The following is a 17,021-nucleotide window of genomic DNA, read 5'->3' as shown; positions in this document are numbered from 1 at the left end:
CAGGGTGTAACTTTTGAAGTGTTCTTATTTAATTCTGTTTTCTAATTACAGCTCATTACTTGACCTTTTCTTCCCAATTTTTTATGCTTTAAGGATATCATGTTCAAATATCCAATCTATTAATATTTAATCCCCTAAGTTTTCTGTATGTCTGAGTAATTCCAACAAGAGCAAGACTCACTGAGTCTGCAAACTTTCTTCCTATGAAGACAGCGTGGCACTTCCACATGATACAGTGGGGAAACTACTCACTTTCATCTGGCAGCAGCTCATCCTCCAGGCACTAGTGAGTCAAGGATCAAACATGTCTCCTCCCCCTGGCACTGCCTGGGACCCTGACGATACTGGTCAGGAGTGCAGATGTCCTGGCCAGGCAGCTGTGCGTCACTGCACAGGAGGGCACAGCGTAGAGGCAACATGTCCAGAGGATGGTATTAGGCAAGGACATTTCCAGCTGTAGGACCTCAAACTTCTTTCAGAAACTAGACATGATGATATGCGGCAGCAATGTGCTTATTTTCATCATTTTACTTTCTCATCCTGAAGATAAAACATGCACACATAACATCATAGATCATGTAAAAGGGACAAAACAATGTGTTCAAATGCTTGTCAATAAAAAAAACAGGCAGACACCAGATTTATATCTCTAGTTGTATTTTTATAACTCCCCAGTTTATTTTGAAATATTCATGATTTCGACATTATCTCAATACACAGAAATTACCTATATCTGCCTATACATTTATTAAATGCTGATGAAGAATACTTAATATTTAAGCATGCCAAATAATAAAGCGTTTCCCAACTTTTAAAATTATTTTTAAAAATAAGCCAATTTATATTGGACATTTGGATTACATGTGCATATAAAAAGTGTCATATTTCTCAACTGACCATAGTTAGACTAGCATACAAGCGTCCTTCTTTCTGGATATAATTAAGTTTCAGAGGCAAAGTGGTTCAGATGGGAGCAAATGAGCTGACCTCCTCATGAGGTAAACTCAACAAAAATCATGAAGTATTGAAGGTGCTAACGACTGTTTCCATAAATGTTTCTCTCTTCCCTATCTTTTCAATATACAAGTGTGCACTATGGGTGTGTATAAATTAAAACACTTCTAATCTAGACTGTGAGCTCCTATGGAGAGGGCTACTGTCAATCCATAAAAGGCCCTGGGCAAGAGAGAGGTAGCACAGGGAGCAGAGGGCACCTGCCCCCCATCAGGCCATCCACACGAACCTACTGAAGAGGTAGACTTGACTATCTAAGTCTCAGCGGGCTTAGATGCTGACCTGGGCCTTCAAGTGAGGTTTTCCTTCATTATGTTTTATGTTGCTTGTTCTACTATTTTTGTAATTGGGGCAAAGTGAGATGTTCAACTAGTCTAAGAATGCTTACTATACCCCATAAACTGTCAGAATCAAATAATTTTATTGATTCTTCTGCCAAACATAACTGATTTCCATCTACAATATTTTTTAAGGTAAGAAACAGTAAGTCAACTGAACAAAGAGCTGGGCCTTTGGGCTCTGGAACATGATTACACACTGACTGAGAATGCAGGACCTCAGGGTGGGGTCTAGTCAGGCTGGCCACAGCAGGGCATGAACCTGCCTCAGTCGGCCTTCTCCAAGAACGCTCTGCAGCACCTGACACATTGCTGGTACACCGTCTCAAAGTCAGAGTCATTCCCCTAAATGGACAGGAAAAGAAGAAAATGGCAAAACCTGCATAACAAAAACATCCTTACCACAATCTACTCTGTTATTTAATACTGCAGGATACCGACGTGGTGGGTCATCACATTAGCCCTAAAACGTGAACTGTACTTACATAATAGGGATCTTCAATAATAAGTTGTTTTTGTGGATCATAGCTCCCAAGTAGTTCAATTTTAGCTTTGCAGGTTTTAACTTGATTACTTTTTCTATTCAAATCTCTGTAAAATTGAAACATGAACTTAGTTTTCTGATCTATGGTTTCAAGTTAAACAGGGACATCTGCTAGGGTCTTATGAAACATCCGTATCAAAATCAAGACAGGATGACCTAATTTGAAATGAAACAGAACACTCAGCAGGCCCGTGTGGCCCCTTCTGCAGCTGTATGCCACTGCCCTCTCTCTAGGCAAGAGAGTTTGCGACAGCAGCTTATTCTCACTGATTCTGTTACACAAAATATACAATAATTATATTTTCTCCCACGAAATATATTTTGAGACAATCAATCAAGTTTCAGAGATTAAACAAAGGTGACAGAAAGGAACCCAAAACACCATCTGAACCAGTCCCCAAACAGAGGGCTACCAATTCCATCCTCAGGTGTCTTGACAGCACTTCCCGCAGCATGACCCACTCCTTAATTACTCTTCCTTCTTTTACTCCTCAAGCCTCTGCCCAAGCTGAAAACTCAGCTTCACTCTAGACTTCCACCTTTAGCTTTCACGTTGCTACAAAAGAAAAAGGCAAACTGAACTAAGTGCCTCCATTTATTTAACATTTCGACTGAGCACCTACGAAAGATGAGTCGATGAGTCAGGCATGTGCTTTATGTGGGAAAGGAACAGCCAAGAGCCCCGTGCGTGAAGTTTCACAACAGCTCAGGAGTAGGCGCAGGGACGAGAACTGCGGGCAGGCCTAAGTCTAATGCACAATCTGGCCTAGTGACAGGGTAGTGGAATACCTCTACAAAGAAATGAATCTAAGCTGACCCACGAAAGGCAAATAGGAGCCGAATGGCCCAAGCAGCAAGGAGGAGCTTCCAGGCAGAGGAACAGCACATGCAAACGTGAGGCTGCAGGAACTCTGCTTGCCCCACACACAAAGAAACACAGTGCTCAGTGCCGATCAAAGCAAATGGGGTCTCCTAAAAAGGTGTTTTTACAATACCTATAAGCTATGGTGTCAGCGAAAACAATGAGAACAGAATAAGGACTGAAAAATAAAATTTAAAAATGCGTGCATTTTAATGAAGGTCCTGATTAATAAAAAATAATTAAAACTGGTGCATCCCTATCTGTTCATTTGTACAAAAGTAATTAAAAGAACAAATAGTTTATCTTCATCAAAAACAAGTACTATTTATGAAAAAGTAGTGATGTAAGTCAGAATCCTGGAGTGACATTAAATTATGATTACTTTCTAACGACGCCCTAAGTAGAGGACTGGGGCAGGTCAGGAGAGTGGTGACTGAGGCAGGACGGCAGGGCTCTGCCTCACTGAGCCTAGGCTTAAATCCCACCACATCTACCACATGCTAGCTGTGTGAACTTGGGGACACAACCTAACATTACCGTTTCTCACGTCCTTCTTTCACAAGATGGGGTAATAATAGGAACCTACGGTTGCAGAGCTTTGGCCTAAGAATCAATAAAACACTGCCCTGTCCAGGAATCACTACAGCAAAAATAACAAAACTGCTCTCATGTAGAACAATGTGCCTGATACAAAACTATCACAGTCAAGCTAGTTTTCCAATTAAATGATGCTATTAATAACTGGACTTTCCCTTTTCTAAGGTGTATTTCCTTGAAAATACCTAAGGGACAATTCTAGATTACTAAGTTTTTTTGCTGTTCTAAATAAATAATTCCACATATAGTGACCATCACTATTAAAACCTTTAAAATAGAAAAAGTAAATCTGGACAACAAATTACTTGGCCCATTACTGAACTGAGAGTTGAACAGACATATTCTTCAAAAACAGGATTACCTCAGATTGCTTTCATCCATACATAGTATATAATCAAACGTGGCAAAATCTTCTTTGGTAATCTAAAATTGAATAAGAAGTCAAAATACAGTGTTTATACCATTTAAGCCTAGAGTATGCAAAGCAATACTAAAAGAAAAAAAAACTGCTATATTTGAGCCTGTTATTCACTAATTAACAATTTAATTAAATAAATAATTTTTAGGATACTTTTAAGTTAGAAGAGAGTTAACCTACTTCTCAAAATTGTACTGCAAAGAAATTTTGTATTATAAAGTTCCATACAATCATAAAATAGTATAATGTGTAGACACAATGTTTATACATCAGCTTCAATTCCTTAGTAACATATAACACAGTCAACATACTAAAATGTCACATATTTAATCCCCTTCATTATTCTACTCTATTTTTCATTCCACAAGCACTGAACATCCTGGGCCCCAGTGACACACACCAAGCTAAGCGGATAAGCCGTGTCTGGTGGAGCTGCCCTTCTACACGGGGCAGGCAACACACAGGAGGCACAGATGCCCCGGAGGAAATAAAGCAGAGAGGAGGTACACACAGGTCTGGGGCAGGGAGAAGGAGAAGTATTAAGTTGGATGGTCAGAGGTGGTCACTAAGAAAGAGACACAGGAGTAATAACCGACAGTCCTCCTTTATTTTGATCGAATATCCATAATTTAAACCTGACACAGAAGAGAATGCCACTCAGTATTTCTACTGATTGTAACCTGAAAGCTTATCATTGTTTTCTGATATAATCTATAAATATACCTACTTAAAATATAAATAAAAAGATTATTTTGTGAATTTCAACTACTATAAATAATGGCAGAATAAGAAACATAAACATACGTACTGCGGAACAAAGGCGGAAAGTGTAACTTTCCTAATACACTTGTTCTTCTAAAAAATGAGAAACTTCAGCTTTTAGCATGCACTTCCAGAAACTAGAAAGGACTGTATTTCGTCAACACTCCCATGGCACTGACTTATTTCAAAATCGAGAATAAGTACAATACTGAATTTTTTTTTCTTTTTTGTTTTTAGAGAAAAGGTCTCACTGTCACCAACGCTGGGGTGCACTGGTGAGACCATAGCTCACTGCAGCCTCAACTTCTTGAGTTCAAGCCATCTTCCTACCTCAGCCTCCCAAATAGCTGGGACTACAGGCACATGTCATAGCACCCAGCTAATTTTTTAAATTTTTGTAGAGATGGGTCTCACTATATTGCCCAGGCTGGTCTTGACCTCCTAGGCTCAAGCAATGTTGAGCCTCTCAAAGTGTTATTAGGATTATAAGTGTGAGCCACCAAGCCTGAACAGTATTATTTCTCCAAATTAGTTATGTGAGAAATGCCCTAAGATTTAATACTAAACTTGTTTTAAATTCTGGACTAATTGTAAATTTTTCATAAAAAAAGACTTAGTAATTGTTACATAATTTTTAGATGTTACAATAATTGAGAAAGAAAAGAAACAGCTATAACTTATGTAACAAATGCACAGTAAAGGATTTCCACTTGCAGCAGCTTGTGGCAAATCATCCCTACTACTAAAAACAACTAGAAACCCCATATACAAAACCAATGCTCTAGTGACCATCAGGCTTTGGGGGCCACGAGGCCGCTCTAGCTCTGCAGCTCTCGCACAAAAGCAGCCCACACTACAGGTGAATGAACAAGTCTGGCCGTGTTCCAATAAACACTGTTCATAAAAAAGGTACCTCAAAAAAAGGTGCAGTCCCCAACCTGTAGACTCCTGCCACTTGCCACTTCTCTTCCCGCTAAAACTGGGCAATGACGAGGCCTCAGAACAGGGATCTCAAACAGTTCAGTAGCAGAACTCTTTACCTCTTTACAATTATTTAAATCCTATGTTATGGTTTGGATGTGTCCCCCAAAGTTCCTGTGCTGGAAACTTCATCCCCAATGCAACAACAGTGAGAGGGAGGATCTTGATCAATGCTACTAGCTTGGGAGTGGGCTCCTGACGCTGATGGGTCCTCTCTCTCTCCTCTGTTTTCCTCCTCTTGTTTTTCTAGTTCTCGCTCTCACTCACTCTGGGACCCTCTCGACTCCTTCACCTTCTACCACAGGATCAGGCAGCAAGAAGGACCTCACAGCCCCATGAGCCCCTTGACTTTGGACTTCACAGCCTCTGGAACTATAGGAAATAAATCTCTGTTCATTGTAAATTACCCAGTCTCAGGTACTGTTAGAGCAGCACAAACGGACAAAGATATACAAGCAACAAAACAAAGAGAAAAAAACAGAAAAGGAAAGCAGACTCACAAATGGTCCAGATAATCAGAAAATCAGATAATCAGAGTTGCCACGGTATTTAAAGCAGTTGTGATAGAATGCTCAAGAAAACATAGAGCAAGATGTAGAATTTCACCAGAAAAATAGAATCTACAAAAAAAAAAAAAAAAGAAACTTAAAGAATTAAGTAAATAACAGACAATCTTGATACTGTTTGAAAACGGCAGAAAGATTTGTGTATCAGAAAACAGGTCGGCAGAAAATATCAGACTGAAGAAGAGAGTGAAAGGGATAGAAAATAGAAGAGCATTAGAAATATATGTTCAATATACACATAAGGTGAATCTCAGGAGAAAAGAGAAAGAGAAGTACAATATGAAAAGGTAACAGCCTGGGATTTTCCAAAATTGATGAAAAGCATCAAGTCACAACGTCAAGGATCATATCTGGTCTACCACACCGACACTGCTGAAAACCAAATTCCGAAAGAAAAACTGAAAGACTGCCAGAGAAAGTAATAGACAACAAAAAGACAACCCATTAGACAAATTTTTCAAATGATAAGCAGAAATACTATCAATCTTCAACAAACTTTTTTTAGAGAAGAAAAAGAGGGAACATCCCCAATCTGTTTCATGAGGATGTGTACCCCACTACACGGTGTCTGCTGGGCATGACTCCAACAGAACACAGCAGGTGCACACCGTTACCACAGCAGCACTATCTGCAGTAGCCCCAAACTAGAAACCCCCCAAACCCCCACCAGGAGGAGAGCGGACAAACTGTGAAATGATATCGTATCCAGCAATGACAATTATATTGCTACAATAAACACGGAGATTCTCACAAGCAAAAAAAGCTGACAGACAACAGCATGTACTATAATTCCACTTCTATGAAGTTAAAAAGTACAACCAATTTTTTGTGGGGATTTCTGGAGGAGTGGGGAGGGGGCTATTATGGGACCTCAGGGTTGCACTCACAATCTGTGTACACAAGTCAATGAAAAGTTTACCGAAAAGAGAACATAATGTATAATAAAGTAAAAAAATCTCCTTTGAACTAACTGGGCAGAAAGCTCACATATTCTAAAAGACTAACTATAAGAGTTAAAAATAAGCACCCTAAAAATATTTCATTTATTAAACACAGGTTGAAAGGCACTGAGAAAATTGAGATTTTAAGAAATGTACAATAGTTATCACACAAATTGTGACATTAGTAAAGGAAAAGAACTTGTAAACAAAGATCTGATGTGATACTGATTCATAAAACATACCTTAAAAATTTCTTAAAAGAAACGGGAAAGAAAAAGCAAGAAACATGTGCAAATACTGCTTCTAAAACTGTTCTTTAAAAAAGTTCCTAATATGTCTTTAAAATACTTCATTTGCATCCACTCTTATTACACACTTAGTGGAAAAAAAAAAACTGACCTTAAAAACATAAAACTTCAAAGTATGAGTGCTCATATTCTGAAAGACTGCTCCAAATAAATCTATTTTCAACAATGGCCAGTAGAAACTGGCAAGGTATGCAAAGGCCTGAAGAGATTAGGATGGATAAATTGTATAAAAATGTTTAATCACCTGACCAATGACAATTCCATTTCAGAAAAGGTCAGTCCCACAGTACTTCATTTAAATAAAGAACTCTTAGAAAAATCAACTTTAGCTTATAATTTATAATATAAATACAAGGTCATCTTCAACTGAAATTGCAGAATTTGATTGTGACTTTATTAGACTCCAAACTTCAAGTGTGGCACAACACACTATAATTACGTGTCCATAACCTTGTTGGTATTACCCTATATTACTATGGCACTTTACAGTTGAAAAAATGTTTTTGTATATATTATATAACTTAATTCTAGCAACAAACTTGCAATATAGGCAGGATAATTACTATGGCCTAAATGTTTAATAAAAATTATGCAGGAAGGAACAGAAGACAGAGCACCGCTCAGCCCAAGCTCGCAGTCAGGCTCTCTCATTATAAATTACCTAGCTTTTATGTGCATTTTAATAAATAAATTCCAAAGTCATGCAAGTCTTTCAATACTGTGCAACCAGAAGTGAAACAAAATGGACACACTGTAGCTGGTTAAGCTCACCCTAAATAAACACATTCATTAATATACAAGTCTAGTTAATCCTTTCACTACTTCTCAAGTTACCGGACTCTACATATTAGAAATGGAACAAGAGCTTGTCTACCTGTCTTGCTTTATGGGCTGTGTGAATGCCATGATTTCTTAGGCAGCTCACAGCTCTTGGGTCTGGGGACCGGCCCACGTTCCAGTCAGAAACAGCACCGCTGTCAATGACCCACTGAAACACAAAACACACATCTTCAAGTCCAAGGACGGTACCTGCCGGGCAACGTGGCTCATGGGGATGCCGTGCCTCTTCATGCAGTTCTGCCCTCGGTAGTCAGGGGCGTTCCCTATCTCATACCCGGAAGTCGCCGCGCTGTCTACCCTCCACTGCAGGGGAAGAAACATGGAATTTTTTTTTGGCATTTTCCTGCCCAGAAGAGTTCAGGTTGGCCTCTTTAAGATAATGAATGGTACTTACATTCTCTGAGATGTTTTGATCAGTTACAAGTTTCCTGAAAACTGCTTCTGCAATGGGTGATCGACAAATGTTACCTTTAAAAAAAGGGGGGGTTGGGGAAACAGAGGGTTAGGTTGGACGGAAGGGCACAGGCCAGTTCCCCCTCTTCACACACCTGACACGCAGGGGCTGTGCTATCCCTCAGGAAAAATAAAGGCCACCAACACTATCCTTTGACGCCTTTGTCCAACCAGTGAGGGTAGACCCTGCTGGAGAACAGCCCATCAGGCTCAAGTTCAGTGACTTGACACCAACCGGCCAAGTACTCCAAGTATAGATGACAAAGATATGAGAATAACAATTTCAACCAAAATTATTGTTTAAAGAGCTGCTACTAAAGATCCAGGAGCGAATCATGAAAATCAAGTGGGTTGCAACCAGCTTATTTTAAAATGAAATACAACAGAATAAAAATAAAATACAGTGGTCTGTCCCTCAGCAGACTCAGGGAGCTGGTTCAGGACACCCTCCCACACCTACCCAGTATACCAAAACCTGCATACTCAGGTCCCACAGGGGGCCCCTGCGAATTTGGAGCCCAAGTATAGGAAAAGTCAGCCCTCCATATAGATGGGTTTTTCATTCAGACAACAGGGTATTTTCCATCTGTGCTTGGTTAAAAAAATTACTTGAATAAATCCCTCGAAGTTCAAACCCCTGTGGTTCAAGGGTAAACTATGTATTTTCAAGTATATCACACATAAGGATGACTATTGTTTCACAAAACAACACACAAACACACAAACATGCATTTAAGCATAAACAGTGATTCAACACCGACATTCACTGAGCGATCACATGCGAAGCCCAGGGACACAGATCCAGGCATCAGCAGCCCAAGGTCGGGGACACCACTCTCCACACCATGATGTCGACACCAGGGCCACCCCTACTTCAGACAGCAAGTGAGAAATCCAGGTTCCCCAGGGCTCCCTCAGGTTTGATAATTCCCCAGAATTACTCCCCAAACTCAGGAAAGCAGAACACTTACCATTACAATTTCATTATAGTAACAGTAACAAAAACAAAAATGAAAAAAAAAAAAAAAAAAACCAGCCAAAGCAAGTGACCCCCAGGGCACACTCTGGGAGGTTTCCTGACGGGTAGCTCCACTGTCCTCTGGGACACCTTCCCCTCCTGTCATCAACATGGGGCAATATTCAAAGAGTACTGCCAACCCGGGAAGCTCCTCAGAGCTGTGGTGCTCTGAGGTTTTAATGGGGTTTTTGGAGGGAGACACAATGGGTTCAACCACTGGCCATTCAGCTGAACTCAATCTCCAGGCTCCCTCCCACCCGTGGCTCAAAGCCCCCACCCTGAGTCATCTCATGAGCATATATACTATGGGGGCCACCTTCAATAACTAAGACACTCCCATCACTCCTAGAAAACTCCAGGGCATTTAGAGGTTACCTCCCAGGAGCTAAGGTAAGGGCCAAATTCATTACTACCCAGAGGAAAAAGACATAAGATCTCATCCCAAAATAGATCTACCATATACAAGCAATGTACTTATGGGAGGTACACAGTTGGCTAATAATAAAAGTGGGAAAATGAATACTAATAAGCAATATACTACAGTAGCACAGAAAAAGAACGATGCTACAAAGCAAAAACAAGACGTAAGAAAATTTCCTACCAGAAAAAAGAAAGATTAGAGATGATATTTAAAGGATGATCAGGATCTTAATGGACAGAGGAAGGGAAAGGCATTTAACTCAGGGGGATTGTGGCACTAAGCAGGTGAGGCTGCGATGCTTCAGGTATAGACAGCCAGTGTCTGGAAACTGATGGGCTGGTATACAGGAGGCCTAAAACAAAGGGCCAAGACTTGGACTTTGCGTAGCCACTATGAGGGGAAATAGAAAGTTCTATGGAAAAGGGTAATATGACTTATTCAACAAACATATTTTGTATGCCCACTCTATGTGCCAAGCACTGTGCCCTAACCTGAAGACAGAAAGTTGTTTAAAACATACACCCTTCCTACAAGTTACCAAAATTACTGGCAGGGCTAAGGAAACGCTAGAAGAGCACATTACTGAATTGGAGAGACCTTGTAAGAGGCTCCTATGAAGGAGCAAATACAAGACAGTGTCAGAGTGGAAAGGTGTGGCAGCATTCCTCAACCATCATAAAGGTCATGGAAGATACTCCTGTAACAAAAGACAGGTTAACAAGAGAAAAAACATAGCAAATCTATTTAATCAGTTTTATGTGACATGGAAGCCTTCAGAAACGAAGACCCAAAGACCCAGGGAAATGGTTTTGATGCTTAGATGACCAATGCACAGCCATGTAGAAATGGAACTGGACAAAAGGAAATAATCCAGTGGTAGTGGACTGAGGAGGGAAACCCAGCAGGGCCACAGCATTTCCTCCCCCAGGAATGAGGCAGGGCCCCTCTGGAATGGTGTCTTCAAGAGAAGGCAGAAGGGAGAGAGGTTTTGTAGGTTTTATGGCTTGCTTTGCGGGAGAGGAGTTCTAGTTTCTATGATCTGTGTTGGGGAAGATAAATGACCGTTTCTATGACCTTGCTTCTGGGGCTACTCTGAGGCCTTCCAGTATCCTTAATGCCAAAGCACCATACTGAGTCCAAACATTAGGAACTGAATTTAGGAAACAGATAAGAAAAAGAAGAACTGTGAGAATAGACAGCACTAAATAAGAGTTTACTCTTTATCATTATTAGGGTTTCTGTTTATGACAAACAAGTACAATGAGGATCTTCTAGTGTTGTAAAACACAGCTAACTCCCTAATTCAGAAAACCAACTTATTGCCTTACTACAGCCTTCAGTTTCTACATTGTAAGACCTAAGCACATTATGTAATTTTTTCTCACAGAAGACTGCAGTTTCCACAGCAGTAAAAAATCTTACCTACAAACCATGAAGGGAGAGACAACAAATTAGCCTTGAATGCCCTCTCTATGCCAATTTGTGTTGTGAAGTTGTTCCTTTCGACATTCTAAATTTTGTTTAGTTTTTTAAACAGGTACTGTCATCAGCACTATTTTAATTACTGAAAGGCTTCCCATGGGTGTGTCACTCTTTTACTTGTCACCATATACCCTGGGAATATTTTTAACAGCAAACATTGTATTTCTAAATTAAGACACTTATTATTATTTTGGAACTGTACAACAGATGCCTAATATCTCAGCATCTAAAAATATAATAATAAAGATTAGCCCCACACGTTTACAAATAAATATCATTAACTGTAAAATAACAGTTCACTTTCCCCACAATATGAAAACTTGCATTATTAACTGTCCTGAAGGCTAGTAGTAGTTTGCTCTGTTGATTTCGAAAGTTGATGCCACCAAATTGTGTCATGAAAAAATGGAGCACCCTGGTCCTCAGTGAAACACTGCATGTACTTCACCTACAGAACAAGTTCTAAAAACAGAACACTCCAACCTCAAATGCCTTTAAAAACTGTTTCAATCTGTAAAGTATCAAGTTTGTCTTTTCCAAATTAGGCAGACTATTTTATACCCTTCTTCAGCATCTTCAATTCAAGGATGGAGACTCATAAAAGGCAACAGGTAGGCTCTGGGAGGGTAGGGCTGTGTCTGCTATACCTGGTAAGAGACCCAGCACCCAGTATGGGTGTAGCCCAGAAGTAAAGTGACTCCACCAGCATGTGCTATCTCCACCAACCACGCTGGCTGGGTCACGGCTCCTGCATCATCTTCACTGGTAAGTCTCTATCTTACAAAAACATAAAGCACCCTTCAAGATTGGGCTGTAGTAAGCAGCTCAATTATTTCCCATCATTAGCTTCCCTGGTGAAAAACCTCTGATGCTTTTCTACAGTTCAGTCTCAAAAGGATCCAAATAAATGCTTTGAAGGAACAAAACTTTTTACATTTCAAAAGCATACAACTGTTACCGTCCTCTATACGGCTACCAAATAAAATGCCACTTACCGCTCAAATTCCCTCAGAATGCAACTACTCACCACCCAACCAGTAAGGGCATGCTCCACCTCCAGTTTAATCTCAAAACAACAGCTGAAACTCTTCTTTTTAAACTTAAATTTGATCATTTCCCACCTCTGCTCAAAGCCTTCCAATGTTTATTTAGAGTAAGCCCAAGTCTTCACATGGCCTCCCAAGATCTGGATATAAAACATGGGTCTGTAAATTGGCTCATGGTCCACCTTTGTGTACAGCCCACAGCGGTAAGAATAATTTTTACATTGTTGAGTAGTTGGAAAAAATCCAAAAGTAGCGTATCTTGTGACATGTGAAAATTATATGGAGTTCTATCCAACTGTCATGTCCATAAATGAAGATCCACTAGAACACAGCCAGATTCACCACATGCATTGGTACTTTGTGCTACACCCTTTCTGTATGGCATGTGAAGCAAATCTAAAATAATTATAATCTGGTTCTTTACACAAAGAATTTGCAGACTCCTGCCCTAAAGGACCAGTGTATGTAAGGAATTAACTTCTCCCTATACATCTACAATGGAAGCACTGAGAAAACAGTCACTCTAATTATCTGCTAAATCTTCCGGTATAGATGAGGAATCTCGACTGAGAAAAGGTATGCAGCCACCAGGCCCAGCCACTTCCCTGTGGTTCACGACCATGGCCAGTATTCTCCCTTCAAAACCTTTACCTGCTTTCCTCTGGGTTCAGGATGCTTCTCCAAAATATCCTAGGCTTGCTTCCTCACCTCCTTCAAGTCTTTACTCAAAGGTCATCTATCAGGTGGGGCCTTCCCTGACCACCCCACTCAAAACTGCACTCCACTCTCATTCCCCTTTTCTGCTCTATTTTTCTTAATGCTTCATACCAACCGACTGAGTGCATCGATTAACACTGGCTGGTGACTGAGAGAACGTGAGCTCCAGAGAGGCTGGGATTTTTGTCTGTTGTGTTCACCACTCCATATATCCCTACCACTTAGAGGAGTGCATGTCATATAGTAGACAACAACAACAACAACAAATCATTGAATTGTATTCGCCCCTTTTACAAGGCTTTGCTTTCCATGGTTACCCCGTGGTCAGTTTCAGTTGGAAAATATTAAATGAAGAATTCCACAAACAAATAATTCCTAAGTTTTAAATTGTGCACTGTTCTAAGTAGCAGAATAAATTCTCATGCCATCCCATTCCGTCCTGCCCCAGAAGTGAATCATGCCTTTGTCCAGCGTATCCATGCTGTCTATCCACCTACTGCCCTCTTGCTTATCAGATCCATTGTGATATGCTATCACAGTTCCTCAGTTCAAGTCACCCTTAGTTTACTAATAATGGTCCCAAAGCATAAGAGTAGTGAAGCTAGCAATTCAGATACGGCAGAGAGGCCATAAGCACTACCTTTAAGTAAAAAGAAAGTTTTTGACTTCTTATGGAAAGAAAAAAAAAATCTTATACTGAGGTTACTAAGATCTACAGTACGAACAAATCTTCTATCCATGAAAATGGAAACAAGGAAAAAGAAATTCCTGACAGTTTGTCGTTTCGCCTCAAATCGCGAAAGTTGCGACCACAGTTGTAAGTGCTTAGTTAAGGTGGAAACGGCATTACTTTTGCGGGTGGAAGAAATGAGCAGACACATGTTCCAATTGACAGCAATTGGGTCTGGTACTATCCACGGTTTCAGGATCCACTGGAGAGTCTTGGAATGTACCACCTACAGCTAAAGTGGGACTACTGCATATGCAAGGATCCACCTCCCCATTAACAGCAACCATGATACCTTATACCAGCATAATCGACAATACCAACCAGAAATATACAAGGGACTGGAATAGTATTTGGTAGCCATCCTTAACCAAACTACTGTTTAATAAACTTGTTGATTCCATTCAGCCTTCAATGAGTCTTAAAAAATCAAATGATGGGCCGGGCGCGGTGGCTCACTCCTGTATTCCCTGCACTTTGGGAGGCCGAGGCGGGCGGATCACGAGGTCAGGAAATCGATACCATCCTGGCTAACACGGTGAAACCCCGTCTCTACTGAAATACAAAAAATTAGCCGGGCGCAGTGGCGGGCGCCTGTAGTCCCAGCTACTCGGGAGGCTGAGGCAGAAGAATGGCGCGAACCCGGGAGGCGGAGCTTGCAGTGAGCCGAGATGGCGCCACTGCACTCCAGCCTAGGCAACAGAGTGAAGACTCCGCCTCAAAAAAAAAAAAAAAAAAAATCAAATGATGCCCACTACCAATGTGAAATAAGGCGAGCCTTCCAATTCTTCTTTCACAGAAATTAACTTCTACAAAACCTAGTCAGCGTTTATCATATATTGTCCTAAAGCTGGAAACAAAATGAAAAATAAGCCACAGTTATCGCCCTCCAGAAAATTAAACTTAGCTGGAATTTCAACAGACTACCAAATAATTATAGTAAAATTTGTGTAATAAAGGATGTCGATAAGCAATCACAAGAAGCAACTCATGGTCTGGGAAAGCAAAGGAGGAAATATTTGGGTTTGACTTTATAAAATAAAAAGACATTCCAGGCAAAATGCATAATGGGCACCCAGCCATGGAGGCTCAGTAAGCATGTGAAGTGCTACAGAACGAAAGATTCTGTAAGCCTGTGTCCCGAGAGTGTGAGCAGGAAAAGGTACAGGAGATAAAGTGAGGAGTCTGTAAAAATAAACAGAAATTTTACTCTGCAGGAAATGTAAACTCACAGAAGGTTTTAAGTAACTGGACTACTGACAATTTAGGCCTTCCTCTCAGGGTGGAGGCACCGAGGATATAACCTTGTAGTACTACACCGAAGGAAGATCCCTGAAAACCAAATGGAAAGTAAATTATGTTTGAAGTAAGGTAAGCTAAGTGTTGAAATTCCGGGAGTTAAAATATTTTAAGCTAGAAAGTTCCTAAAAGCCATTAATAAAATACACTTTTATTTTTCATGGGCAAAGTTATATAGGGACCTCCAGGTCTCCTTGGCTTGGCTTTTACAATCAAGAAACCCGAAACCGTAAAACTTCATCTCCGTTTAGCTCAGATCCATATCTAAGAACGGCCTAAGGAAACCAGCAAGCAAAACAATTTTGTCATAGGACTCCGGAGGCCCCTAAGAGACCACATCAGTCCAACAACCCCAGGCCTACCTGGGCCCATTGGAGGGGAACGAGAGGGATTCTAGTAGGTGCAAAGAACGAACCTTGGCTTGTAGGGGCTGTGGCTGCAAATGCCAAAAGCCCCGGATATATGGCAGGTGCGAGGGGACCCAGGTTTACAGGGCAGGCTGGGCCGGTGCCCGGGGCGGATGGGGAACGGGGGCGCTGCGAGACACTCCTGGAACACCCTAGCCCTCCCAGTCCCTGGCCTCCCCCCCTTATTGTTCCTAGCCCGGCGGCATAATCCACAGCGCCCAAGCCCGATCCAACCCTCGAGGGGACGTCAGAACATGAGTAAGTCGGCGCCCTCTTACCCAGACACACAAACAGCACGGACTTGGTAGCCTGTTCCGCCATCTTTCCGCGCGCAAAAGCGCCAACAGACCGCGACGTTCCGCACGCCGACGCGGCGCATGCGCACTGCCAGCCTCTCGCCCTGCGCGCCGGCGCAGTCCCGCACCAACGCCGCCAGGGCAACGCGTGCTGGAGCCACGCCTGCGCAATCGGCTGCAGTGCGCCTGCGGGGGCGGTTCTGCGACGGTCTGAGGGCGGGTGGGGAGGGTCCGCGGGTTAGCTGCGAGGACTGGGCCGTCATTCACCTGCAGGGGCGGGGCTGCAGGTTGTCCGAAGGAGGAGGAACCGCGGGGTGGGGTCACCTGGAGGGAGTAGGGCCGCAGAAGGCTGGGGGGGGGGTCACCTAAAGGGGGCGGGGGTCACCTGGAGGGGGCGGGGCTGCGGGTCGCTTGGAGAGGAAGGAGCCGCGGGAGATAAAGGTTACCAGAAAGGGCCGAGAGTCACCTGCGGGGCGGGCTCAGGCTCGGCGGCTCCGCGGACGGCCCACCTGGGTTGGGGCACAGCGCGAGTCCCGCGCACGTGGCTGGCTGTGGCGCGCGTCGTCCGAGTTCGCAGAGAGAGGCTGGCTGGGTCAGGCGGGGGAACCTGGCTTGAGCCCCGCAGGGTCCACGCCGGACCAGGGCGGGCCTGAGCCTGGGCACCCCCCCGGGACCCCCACTCCCAACGCCGTGCTTGGAGCCGCCGCGGGGCCCTGGGCTTTTCGATCTTAAGGACGGGGCGGTTCCGAAGTCCCCGGGGGCGAAGGCCCGAGCGCGGCCCGGCGGGAGCGTGGGTTTTGTCCGCCAAACATACACGGCAGGTGTCCTGCGCCGCCGCCTCCCTCACCTGCCGCAGGTACGCCCTCACTGGGGCCTCCCAGTCCGCGGGGCGGGGCGGCGCACCTTCCTCTTCCTGGGACCGGGCGCCACGGCCGGGCGGGCACCAGTGAGTATCGGGGTCCCACCTGTCCTGCTGCCCCCTCC

At 42.8% G+C, this 17,021-nt stretch overlaps 2 protein-coding genes across 15 annotated transcripts in view; one reads left to right on the top strand and one right to left on the bottom strand.

The window, feature by feature from the left end:
- Positions 1-640: 640 nt before the first annotated feature.
- On the bottom strand, positions 641-16,537 carry LOC105497541 (acid phosphatase 1). Of its 5 annotated transcripts, none has more exons than XM_071076123.1 (7): positions 16,504-16,537; positions 8,566-8,639; positions 8,361-8,474; positions 7,423-7,530; positions 3,717-3,778; positions 1,838-1,943; positions 641-1,697 (listed from the first exon to the last, which is right to left on the bottom strand). In XM_071076123.1, the coding sequence occupies exons 3-7, from the start codon at positions 8,400-8,402 to the stop codon at positions 1,620-1,622; spliced, it is 396 nt and encodes a 131-aa protein (XP_070932224.1). In that variant the 5' UTR covers positions 8,403-8,474; positions 8,566-8,639; positions 16,504-16,537; the 3' UTR covers positions 641-1,619. The 5 variants fall into 5 exon arrangements, with proteins under 5 accessions (XP_070932224.1, XP_070932222.1, XP_011766985.1 ...); XM_071076121.1 differs by lacking the exon at positions 16,504-16,537 and adding an exon at positions 16,020-16,173; XM_011768683.2 differs by lacking the exons at positions 7,423-7,530; positions 8,361-8,474; positions 16,504-16,537 and adding exons at positions 8,206-8,319; positions 16,020-16,173.
- LOC105497543 (SH3 and SYLF domain containing 1) overlaps positions 16,227-17,021 on the top strand; it is a 46,185-nt gene continuing 45,390 nt past the window's right edge. For 3 of the 10 annotated variants that reach the window (XR_011611344.1, XM_011768698.3, XM_071076119.1), the window contains exon 1: positions 16,491-16,983. Coding sequence is in view for 1 of the 10 variants with exons in the window: in XM_011768698.3 (XP_011767000.2) it covers position 16,983 (1 nt within the window). In the remaining 9 variants the exon portion in view is untranslated. Of the gene's footprint in view, positions 16,325-16,488; positions 16,984-17,021 lie in introns of those variants that run through there. The other 7 variants (XM_011768690.2, XM_071076118.1, XM_011768691.3 and 4 more) reach the window with 5 other exon arrangements.

Source organism: Macaca nemestrina, chromosome 13 (genome assembly GCF_043159975.1).
Source record: "Macaca nemestrina isolate mMacNem1 chromosome 13, mMacNem.hap1, whole genome shotgun sequence".
Lineage (NCBI taxonomy): Eukaryota > Metazoa > Chordata > Mammalia > Primates > Cercopithecidae > Macaca > Macaca nemestrina.
Note: the sequence above shows the minus strand (reverse complement) of the source record. Positions and strands in the feature narration are given on the sequence as shown.